This window comes from Anabrus simplex, chromosome 2 (assembly GCF_040414725.1).
Source record: "Anabrus simplex isolate iqAnaSimp1 chromosome 2, ASM4041472v1, whole genome shotgun sequence".
NCBI lineage: Eukaryota > Metazoa > Arthropoda > Insecta > Orthoptera > Tettigoniidae > Anabrus > Anabrus simplex.
In genome coordinates, this window is record NC_090266.1 from 985,551,482 (window position 1) to 985,563,999 (window position 12,518).

General features: G+C 38.7%; 1 protein-coding gene across 3 annotated transcripts in view; it reads left to right on the top strand.

The window, feature by feature from the left end:
* Positions 1–12,518, top strand: part of LOC136864607 (neurofilament heavy polypeptide) — a 382,096-nt gene that overhangs the window by 360,702 nt on the left and 8,876 nt on the right. For all 3 annotated transcript variants that reach the window (XM_067141842.2, XM_067141841.2, XM_068226359.1), the window contains exon 6: positions 12,260–12,427. In XM_067141842.2, coding sequence (XP_066997943.2) covers positions 12,260–12,427 — 168 coding nt within the window. The remainder of the gene's footprint in view (positions 1–12,259; positions 12,428–12,518) is intronic.

Consider the following 12,518-nt stretch of genomic DNA (forward strand, 5'->3'; position numbering starts at 1 on the left):
TTAAGCCTAACTAAGGACCCTATGTATTTGCTTCTGACATCTATCGGATAATATTACAAACATAATCTAAAACTTAGAAACGTCAGTCGCGTAATTTAAAATTCCTGATAAGACATCTTTCACTCTTGCGGGAGCAGATAAGTTCTGGATAAACTATTTGTAATGCTCGGCTAAGCTTATGTATAATCCACTTAACAGCTACTGAAGACTTACTTGTCCCTACAGTATATGACACTTCTAAAATGCATAATAAAAGAAGCATGTCTTATTGAAACTTGGGGCGACTACAGACTGACTTCAATCACAAAGCACAACTATCAGTATTAACGCCCAAGTCATCAGTCAGACATAAGGCTGTCAGCAGGTCTTGTGCATGCATCATTAAAAGGGGTGAGCGATGCGCATGAGCGCAGACCAAGACAACCTGTACTATACTAGCCTTGGACGTAGCCCACTCCTTGGAGGTACGAAAGAAATTTTAAGCCCTAGAGTTCATCTTATGCCACCTCTGACCTGCAGAACAAACGCCATATGCTGGATTTCAGTGTCGTTTACTCCACTGATGGGTCCAGCACCCATCTAAAAAGGTCCCCTGCCCTAAGCTGTACACCCGTTACGGAGTAGGATTATTTATTGTTGTCTAATAGTACATCTTAGTGGGTGTGGTTTGTTTTTTAAATACTGCTTGTTTCTAAACCTCCTTTAATATTCCGGACTTCTGAACCAACAACATCACAGTTAACGGGCCTTTTATTAATGCGTACCCAGTGAAGTAACTATTTGTTGAAGGCAGTTTCATGAATCTGGCCCACGTAACACCTTATCAGTAATTCATATTATTTTCATTTTTAGACTACTGTTAATGATTTACTGTTACTGAGGACTACCGAGCGAATGGCTGCACGGCTTGGTCACGTAGCTGTCAGCTTGCATTTCGGAGATAGTGGGTTTTCCATGTATCCCATATTCACATCAGGCAAATGCTGGGGCTATACCTTAATCATTGACCATGCGGTTAGGGGCGCGCAGCTGTGAGCTTGCATCTGGGAGATAGTGGGTTCGAACCCCACTGTCAACAGCCCTGAAGATGGTTTTACGTGGTTTCCCATTGTCACACCAGGCAAATGATGGGGCTGTACCGTAATTAAGGCCGCGGCCGCTTCATTCCTACTCCTACACCTAGGCTTTTCCTGTCACATCATCGCCATAAGGCCTATCTGTGCCGGTGCGACATGAAGCAAATCGTTTAAAATAAAATACCTTCATCAAAGCCATGGTCGCTTCCTTCTTACCCCTAGCCCTTTCTTATCCCATCCTTGCCATAAGACCTATGTGTAACAGTGCATAGTAAAACAAATTGTAAAAATAAATAAATACTTACATTTTCATTATAGACTTTCAGCGTTCATTCTGCAAGCCTCTGTGAATTTACTAACCACTGCCACAATCCTCTATTGTAACTAATTGTGGGGCCTCATTTAGTTCTGTACCATTTATCTTCAAATCATTAGAAATAGTGTCTATGATCATCTTTGTCTCCCTCAACTTCCCTTAGAGCCCATTATTCTTCTAGGTAACCTATCCTCAATTTGCTGCATATGACCCCACCACCAAACCTGGTTTGTGTGTACAGCTTCATCCATTGAGTTGATTTTTAACTTTATCTCCTCATTCTGAGCCCCCTCCTGCCATTGTTCCCACCGGTTTGTACCAGCCGTTATTCTCGCAACTTTCATGTCTGTTACTTCACACCCATGAACCAAGGTTGGTCTGAAAACAGACCGGTGTAAAAATAGTTTCAAATCAATCAATACTGATCTGCATGTAGGGCAGTCGCTCAGGTGGCAGATTCCCTATCTGTTGTTTTCCTAGCCTTTTCTTCAATGATTTCAATGTGATTGGAAATTTATTGAACATGTCCCTTGGTAAGTTATTCCAATCCCTAACTCCCCTTCCTATAAATGAATATTTTCCCCAATTTGTCCTCTTGAATTCTAACTTTACCTTCATATTATACTTTTAAAGATACCACTCAAACTTATTCATCTACTGATGTCATTCCATGCCATCACTCCGCTGACAACTCGAAGCATACCACTTAGTCAAGCAGCTCGTCATTTTTCTCCCAGTTCTTCCCAGCCCAAACTTTGCAACATTTTTGTAATGCTGCTCTTTTGTTTGAAATCACCCTGAACAAATCGAACTGCTTTTCTTTGGATTTTTTCCATTTCTTGAGTCAAGTCATCCTGGGGAGGGGGGGGGGGTGTGGGTGTTTTTTTTTTTTTTTCTGGGAGCTGATTTCCTTCTTACAAAATACTGTTTATTGCAGCTGTGAACTCACTGCATTAGCTTTGCTGCACCTTGATTCGAACTCGGTTACTGTACTGCCATCCTGGGGAGAACGCACATTCTAAATACCTGACATACAATTCTCTTAGATTTCTCATCTACTGACATCCGTTTAGTCCTGGAAAGGCTATTTTTCATATACTCATTGAACCTCTGTTCATGTTCCAGGATATTAGACTCCAGGCTTTTGGCACAATCTTCTATTAAGACCAAGACCAAGTCATCGGAGTAGGCCAAACAGCTTACTACATTTCCACATAACTGAATCCCCCCCACCATTTAATATTTTTCAGTAGATGATCCATGCAAACTACAAACAACAAAGGTTTAAGATTACAGCCATGTCTAAAACCCATGTAAATATCTTGAATGAAGAACTCATTCTACCATCAATTCTCAGTGCAGCCCGATTGTCAACGTAAATGCACTTGATTGTTTTTAATAATCTACCCTTAATCCCATAATCCCCCAGTATGGCAGACATATTTTCCCTTGGTACACTGTCATATCCCTTCTCTAGATCTACAAAACATAAACTTCACTGTCTATACCTCTCATAGCATTTTTCAGTTACCTGGTGCATACTGAAAATCTGATCTTGACAGCCCCTCTCTGTGGTCGAAACCACACTAGTTTTCGTCCAACTTACTCTCAACCACTGCTCGCACCCTCCCTTCTAAGATCCCAGTGAACACCTTGCCTGATATACTGATCAATGAAATACCTCAATAGCCCAATCAGAAGGTGCCTTACTATCATTCCATGCTAATCTTATTACTCTAAGAAGCCATTTCATCCCTGCCTTACCACTATATTTCACCATTTAAGGTCTGATGTCATCTATTCATGCTGTTTTATGACAATGAAGCTTATTTACCATCCTTTCCACTTCCTCAAGCAGCATGCAGCTGTGAGCTTGCATCCAGGAGATAGTGGATTCGAACCCCACTGTCGGCAGCTTTGAAGATGGTTTTCCGCTGTACCTTAAGGCGACGGCCACTTCCCCTTCTCAAACCTAGGCTTTTCCTGTCCCATCGTCGCAATAAGACCTATCCGTGTTGGTGCGACGTAAAGCAAATTGTAAAAATAAAAAAAATAATATAACTTCCCCAGGGGTAATTTAAATGACATTGCCCCTCCCCCTTCTGACATGACCTTGGTTGTTTGTGATGTTGCCAGAAAGATTTCTTTTTGTGTTCAGAAGATTTTCAAAATATTCCTTCGATCTGTCCAGTGATTCCCTGAAATCTATTATGAGTTCCCCTGATTTACACAAAATACTATTCATTTCCTTTTTCTTCACCTCCCCTCCTTTCTAGAAAGGTTTCCTTTGTACTTGACCTAGCCTTGCCAGGTTGTTACTAAAATCTTCCCATGACTTGTTCTTGGATTCAACAACTATTGGTTTTGCTCTGTTTCTTTAATCTTCAACTGCTAGGCTCTTCAGTGGGCTAAAACCAACTTTGAGTAAATAACTTTCTATAAACTACCTGTAAGAGAAATCATATGGTAACAGTATTACACCTGAAAAAGAAACAAAATTAAAATAGAATGACATGTTTCATTCTTCAAAGAACATCCCCAGATTCTGTTTAAATACTTAGAAACTTGAAATCTGGTACTGATCGTAATGATGTCCTCCTTTGTCTCTACTCCAGCATTTACTCCGAAGAGTAACAGTTGCAAACTAAGTAAGTTCAAACTGAAAAGAGATGGCTTCAAATATTCCAACAACAAAATCTTTCATTTACGTACAATTCCCTGTCTACATCATTCCTCGTTTGGAGCCATTTGTTATACACCTTCCTTTTACGTTCACTAGCTGCTCTCACTTCATCATTCCACCAAAATGTTCGCTTTTTCCCATCTTTACATACAATTGTTGCAGGCATTCCCATGCAGTTTCTAATACAGCATTCCTGTATTCACCCTTTCTCTTTCTATATCCTGAACCTGCTTACGTTCCATTGTTTCAGACTTTTCACTAATCATATCCATGTACTTCTAATTTCATTATCCTAGAGATTTTCTACCCTTATTTGTCTGCAGGCAGATTTCACATTTTCTGTCCTAGGCTTAGGGATACTACGAGGGGACCTAACCCCTCCGCCCCCCCCCCCCCCCCTCATGGCACTTAACGCCCTTGAAAGGGCCTTGGCCTGCCCAGCGACCGCTGCTCAGCCTGAAGGCCTGCAGATTACAAGGGGCCGTGTGGTCAGCACGACTCATCCTCTCGGCCGTTATTCTGGGCTTTCGAGACCAGGAGGGGACCATCAGTCATTGTTAAGAAAACTTGAAACCAATTTATACATCATCTGAAAGAGCACACAGAAATATGTAAAACCCTCGAATATTACATCCTATCGTGCATGTATCTACGAATTACAGGACGGTAAAGATGTGTGGATGAGGGTCGTCAGTGTCCAGTCGGAGTGAAGTTATTTTGAACTGTTGGCACGATGTAAGGAGAAGAGAGAGGGAGACAGCACTGTAAGTGCAATCAAGCATGTGAACATTGTACGCCTGTTCTGTTCATTTCATTTAAATCATAATGCAGTAGTCACAAAACTTGGAATTATTTATACATGTTTTAAAGACACAATTAATTACTAACCTGCCGTTCGTTGTGTTGTAATCGCATGAGAGATAAAAATATTCCAGGTAAACATTTAAACACTGTATAAATGATTAAACAATTACACATAGTCGCCAATAATGTGATTGTCTTGTTTAATCCCCTTCAACATATTCAGTTTACTGTGAATGATAATGGAAATTAAGGAAGAAATGTTCGAAACACAATAGCTTATTGCACCTGCCACATTTGAGTAAAGAAAGCTGATCACAATTATTATTGTCCTCCAGAAGAATTTGCAAGTACCAGTTCCTTTCCTAATACAGTAGGCTGTGCTATTTTCAAAAGTTTCATTCGTGCTAATTAGGCCCGCTAATCTCCACCCATATCTATGTGACAAATGGAAACACGGTGAACATTCTTGATTGCAGATCAATGACGTGCATTTGATAATATTGTTACGCTGTTACAAGTTCATATCAATATTATTTAATGCAACAAAATCACAGATATGTTGGTCCATTGTTTGATTTGCACTTTAAACTTTTCAGGTTCATAGTTACTTAATGAAAGTACTTCATGTATTAAATTATTATCTTTGTGAGGTGCCCAGGATTCCAACAGTAAACAGTTCGATGGACCAGTGTGAAGTAAAAATATCAACTCCAAAAATATACGGGAAAGTTCTTTTTGTAATTTTTCCAGATTTCGACCCCTCCACAATTAAATTAGGGGCTTTAAACATACCCTACTGGACAGCTTGACTTGGTGGCTTTGTTTCCTGCAATACGATAAACATACAGGGAAGGAGATGCCCAATGAATGATACAATTAGCATGATTGTGAATGATTGTGTAACATCACACATTATCTTCTTACCACCATGGTAAAGTGTTCTCCCGAAATGCGATTCTTTATTGATGCCAGATTGATCTGTATTGTACACATTGTCAGCACCATACTGTTCTATAAGGAACATTGTCTCGTCTCTTCAGGAATGCAGTATATTGTTAGTAGTTTATTCTTCTTCTTATTTTCGTGTGGCAAACTGCGTAACTTTTCGTGATCCTGTGTGAAAATGCTGCTTGAAATTCCATACCCATGTTGCACTTGCTGACAAAGCTAAATCAAGTGATTTGGCTTCTTAACGCGCCCCTTTTTTTTTTTCGTGCGCTATCAAGCAGTTTGCACGAGCTTCCATAAATTTTGTAATTACCAACTTGTACAACGGCTTATATTTATCTGTGACTGTTAAACTAGAAGATGGTTTGCCGATAGAATCTGCTTTTGTAATCAAAGACTTTAATAGACTCGCAGAGTGTGCCGATGCAATGAGGAATATTGAACACTTTCGCGCATCGCCATGTTGTGGGCGTTTCAGCTTCGAATGCATGGTTAGCACGTGGTAATGTTTACAGTCCCTTTGCATGTTTTCGATTTGAATCATGACTGTTAGTGGATCTGTTGTACTATTATATGTGATGGAGTGATAGTATATAGTCAAATAGTTTCAAGGTATGTGGATGCTTATACATTACCGTAGTTAAATTGATCGGCAATATTAAACGGAAGTAAGTTAGGTCGTATGTTTGGAATGGAAAGATATTCACGAGGGTGAATTCGTGTGCAGCCGTTATTTGTACAGATCGCTGTCAGAAGGGATCTGGTATTTCTTTTCACATGTGAGTAGAAATTGCACTGTTGTCAAAGGACTGTCAATTACCATACTCGAGAACAAAACAGGTTACAGGGTGGTTGATTCACAGAACGTATGGACATAAAATTTTGAATATTTAGTCTTCTTTTTCTTCTTTGCATTTTTCCAATTCATTGGGGATAGTTGTTTAGAACTAAACAGCGTTTCTGAAAAAGAATGCATATGTTCCTTACAGACTGTGTGCCGGTAATACAAATTTGATAAACCTGGGCCTAGAATCAGTAAGATATGATGGATAAAGCTTGATAAAACTCTTTTGATATTAGGGTAAGTTATGGCTTCAAATTATTATCATTAATCTGCAAAATATTTTATTGCTATCGTATGTCTTCAGTTATCCATTTTTTCACACTTGCTTTATAATAAAATAATACAATTGTTAATATGCTCTTCCAGAAAAATCTGGCAGTATAAAGTTTAAATAAAGCTCATTATAATCTTGTCAATCCAAGTCTGCATTCGAAAACACTAATCAAAATAACAGTCTAACCATGATATTAATCTTTTCCAAGTGCATTACTTTCAACTTTATTTACTTTCTTTCAGGTGTAAATCATGGTGCTCATATTAGAGAAAAATTAGAACACTTTCAGTTTTTATTTGTGCTTAGATAATGTTAATTCAGTTTGCGTTTGTAAAAGCAGTAATATTCAAGAAGATTATAAATTATGAGGAGGGTTTTACATCTTAAATTACAACATTCTTGCTTAAGCCTTAATCACTCAGAGAAACTCAAACTAACCCTAGACATTCGTTTCATTTTAAGAAATACACAATAGAGACAGATTAGCACCAGTGTAACAAATGTCGCGCAGTATTTACCTAAATCCAAATCCAAAACTTCTACTCTTTCAGTTACGTTATTTCATATCCAAACCAAACCCCATGGCACAAGAGGCCCGAAAGGCCATGGCCTATAAAGCGACCGCTGCTCAGCCTGAAGGCCTGCCGATTGTTAGGTGTTGTGTGGTCAGCAAGACAAATCCTCTCGGCCGCTATTCTTGGCTTTCTTTACCAGGGCCGCCATCTCACCATCAGGTAGCTCCTCAATTGTAATCACTTAGGCTGAGTGGACTTCGAACCAGTCCTCAGATGCGGGTAAAAATCCCTGACCTGGCCGGGGATTGAACCCGGGGCCTCCAAGTAAGAGGAAGGCACGCTGCACCGACACCGCAGAGCTGGCATTTCATATTCAGAAAATTATTTTAAAATGTATCTGATTTTTTTTAGAAAGATTTCTGCAGTCGTGCTTTTTTTCAACAATCTGTTCAGAGTACTGAGTAAAATTTGCTGTAATGACTTTTAGAGAGGAATGATAAGCTATGTACCTTTCGTAGAAAGATTTTTATTTCACAGGGTTTTCCTTTTTGTTGATATTGAAGATTATTGTTATCGGTACAGGAGTTTGCAAATATTTATTGAATGTGTTCTCAAGTCTGCTGAGAGACAAGCAATTTTTATCTCACGATATGTAATCATAATTATGTTGTAGACTGATGTCATTTGAACATGTCTTCGTATTTTCAATAAAGCTAAAGTGTAGAGCATTAGTTTCAATTACATGCATCTGTTACGAACGTTCAAACATATCAGTTACAAATATAACCCTTGTATTAACGTGAGCGACATGATCATTTTTGAGGAAGCGCTAGGCCTATATACTGGGTTTTTTTCTATTTTCGGGGGCTGAATTTCAAATATGTGTTTATTTATATAGGCCTATATATTTTGGTTAGTAGTGTATTTTTCAGTCTTCTTATTAAGTCTGCTAAAGGTTCTTTTTGTTCTCATTTTTTTGTGCACCACCTATAGGCTATCCAAAGGATTTGTGTAGATTGTTCAATGCAATGCAAAATGTGTTCAGTTTTTATAGATAAGTATCTTTTAATATTACCACAGTCTTGATATTGTGCATATTTATTCCATGTGTATACGGCAGTCGATGTAGGCTGTCATTTATTTACTAGGGCGGGTGTTTTCATGTGTACGAAATGTAAGTTAATGCTTGAATTCCATACAATCTCCTCGTCAAACTGAGGAGCGCCCACAACATGGTGGTACGCGCATGGACATGTCTTGCCCAGTCACACGCTTCTGTGCAGCCAGCTGTGGGGCCTTGTTTGCAATATCTTCCTTAAAACCGTACAACTGCATCTCGTGCTTCAATCAACTATATATGTTTTTCATAGAGTTCCGTGATAAGTGAGGGAATGTTTGCATTGGTTTCCACTTCTTTGCACTGATGACCATTCTACTCTGTTTTTCGGGCTTTTTGGACCTTCTGATGTTGATTCCTATTTTGATGAAGATGAAGTAGACTCTCCTGATGGAAATTCGTATTCGTCGGGCACTGTTTCAGTTACTGGTTCGCACTTATTAATATCTAAAGTGTGTGTATTTATTATTTCTATATCGGACACTAATATATCTACTAATTACTGAAACATTGTCTCATCTTCTTTGGTTAAAACGGAGATCTGGAAATTCATTTCTTTAAAGTGATTATAAAACGCACTCACTATGTTAAAAGGGTTCATATTTATAGGTAGAAGCTTACTTCGGAACGACTCTACACAACTCTCAATGCCTCACTGCACTCAGAGTGCTGTCTCCCTCTCTCGTTCTCTTGCCCGTTTCTCCTTACATTGCGCGAGCAATTCAAAATAACTTCACTCCAATTGGACACTGACGACCCCCATATCTTTACCGCCCTGTAACTGATAGATACATGCACGTTAGGATGTAATATTCGAAAATTTTACATATTTCATTGTGCTCTTTCGAACGGTGTAACATCTATTGATGGTCCCTCATTAGCTCACTACGAATCAGGTAGTAGTCCATATCATCGAAAAATCCACAGAAAACTTGCACGTTCCTAACAAATTTCCTGAATTCAAAGTCGGTTAAGATATAGTCTATTATGGATAAGGTACTGGTGAACAGCCTTATGCTTGAAGAATATATTTGTAAGCTCTAATCCCATACTAGCACAGAAGTCCGGTAAATGTTTCCATTCCTGTTAGCTTCAATATCTTCCCCACATTTACCCATCACATGCTCATATCCTTCAGTTCTATATTCAACTCTCATATTGAAATTTCCCATTAGCATTATCTTATTCTTGCTGTTGACCTTGACTACAATGTTACTTAGTGCTTCATAAAACTTGTCAACTTCCTCCTCATCTGCATGCTGACATTGTGAATATAATGAGACAATTTCTGTCCCAATTCCTTCAACTGGCAGATCTACCCAAATCATTTGCTCATTTACTGCCTAACAGAAAGTATGCTGCATTCAATAGTATTCTTGATAAATAATTCTACCCTGCACTCTGCACTTCCCTTTTTAACACCCGTCAAGAACATTTTAAAATCTCTTTTCTCTTCCTCGTTATCTTCCCTTAGCCGAATATCATTAATTCCTAACACATCCACCTCCTTTCTCACTCAGCCAGTTCAATTTCCTTTCTTCCATAAGCCCCATTAATATTGATAGTTTCCCATCGAATTCTATTTTCTTTCACCAAATTGTTTCCAAATAATCCCCTGCCTGTCAGATGTAAGTGGGATTCTGTTACTCCCATAGATCTGAGGCTTCCTTAAAATGTTCTAAGCGTGCTTGGTGAAAATTTTGTGAAACAGGATGCTACCATACTTATACAAAGTCCCAGTGAGAATCTCTCTTCTACCAGATTTAGGACCATCGGTAAATTGTATAGTCCTAGCTGCCTGAGCAAAAGGAGGGCCATGACTCAGATTATGTCCGGGATGCCCACTCCCATTCCATAGCCACTGTTATCCTGAAACTCAGGACCGTTCAGCCATTGCCCATGGTTCACAAACTATGACATGACTACAGTAACCCACACCATGAACCATCTGGGTGTTGTTGTTGTTGTTGGTTTTGTGTATATTTCTACACGAAACTAGGTATACAGGATAACATTCATTGTCATGTACCATTGTTTTGATTTTGTTTTGTATTATTTGCTTTGTATTGAAGTAATTGTGTACAATCTATGTGACTGTAAAATATGTAACTTGGTGCATTGTAAAAGCACTGTTTCTCAGGTGTGACTTTTGAATTTTTTTTATTTTTATTATTTTTTTTAATTTTTTTTCGTACTAATTTCAGCGTTCTAAGCATGCATGTATGGATTTTTATTTTATTTTCATGTGTAAGATAAAGTTTTACACTACTAAGTTTCATACATGTAATCTGCATTGTACTGAATTTTAATCATACCTATGTTTGATGTGATGAAGTGCACCCTGAAGAAAGAAATTTAGCAAGTATTATAAATCTTCTGAGAGGCATGACTTAGAAGAGAATGGGAATGTGCATAGACTTCTGGTTGGACCAGTAGGGCTATAAGGTGGGTTTTCTTACCTGACCCATGTGGATGTGTAAAGCAAAATATTCTTTGCTTTTGTCTGCTGTTTTGAGAAACAATTGGCTCACATAGGGTGAATTTGCATTTTTTGCAATAAACTGATCAGCTGAGTGGTTTGTTTTGGTTGCTATCTCATCTGATAAACGGTCATGAACTGTATGTTGAAAAATGTCCAGAGGGGAGGGATCTGGAGGGGCATTCTTGTTCCTGAAGGGATTTATCCCAGAATTTCCTGTAAAACGGTATTTGGATTGTTTATCACCTATTTTACTCCCTTCCCAGTCTTTCTTTCTTTTCGTTCTTTCTGTATCTTTTGAGAGGCAGGCTGGGCTCATCATCGCTGTCACATTCAGACTCTCCCTCACTCTCATCCAACCTTTTTGTCATGCTGCTATCCCTTTCTGAAACTAATTATTCACCGATACACTCTCATTATTCTGTAATATACAATTGACTGAGTGAGTTGGCTGTGTGGTTAGGGCCGTGCATCTGTGAACTTGCATTCGGGAGATGGTGGGTTTGAATTCCACCGTCGTCAACACTTAGGATGGTTTTCTGTAGTTTCCATTTTCACACCTGGAAAATGCTGGGGCTTTACCATCATTAATGCTACGCTAGCCCTTTCTCTTCCTTCTGTCGCTGAAAACCTTCAATGTGTTAATGCAACGTTAAGCCACTAGAAATATACGTTCGATTTCATTCTTCGTAATACATAATTTACTACGTAATCCATTTACTAGGACCAGCTATTTCTGCTGACTACCAAGCAGGGAACATCCCTACTTCGAGAATGAGCAAATTCCTGCTACATGATGCAATCTGTGATATTCATTCCAACACCAAGGGAGAGAGAGAGAGAGAGAGAGAGAGAGAGAGCAAGTTCTCAGCTTTCAAACAGTATACAGCATGTTGTGCCATCTATGGACAGAAGGCTTGAACTAGTTGCAGAAAGCTACCATATAGTAGACAATTTGCCAGGCGTCTATGTATGAATGGTCACTGTACGTGTGACTGCTTGACAGGCAGCTACCTATATCAGTTAGTTGATAATTTCCTCTTTTGATATCCTTTTGCTGGTTGAATACATTTTTCTTGCCAATATTTCTGTTGTTTTCAATTTTATTTAAACTGTTTTTCCAGTGCACTGATTTGATAAGATAACTGGCAATTGCTCTTTTGTATTATGTTAATTTAGCTGCAATTTTTTCTCTTTATACAGATTTTGATTGCATTTTGACAAACCTCGACCTGAAGAAGATTGACAAGAATAAGTACCAACTACCAACAGAAGAAAGAGACCGAACTTTAAGCATTCTGAATAGAGCTCTTGATGTGGAGAAAGGAGTGACGGAGACTCCACCTGTTACCGAGGAGCATCCCGATGGATGTAAGCTTGACTCTTTGTATTTTGTGTTCTTTTTATGCCTTAAAAAATATGTTGAATATCTTTAATTTTTTTTATGTGTCATTTATTGTTT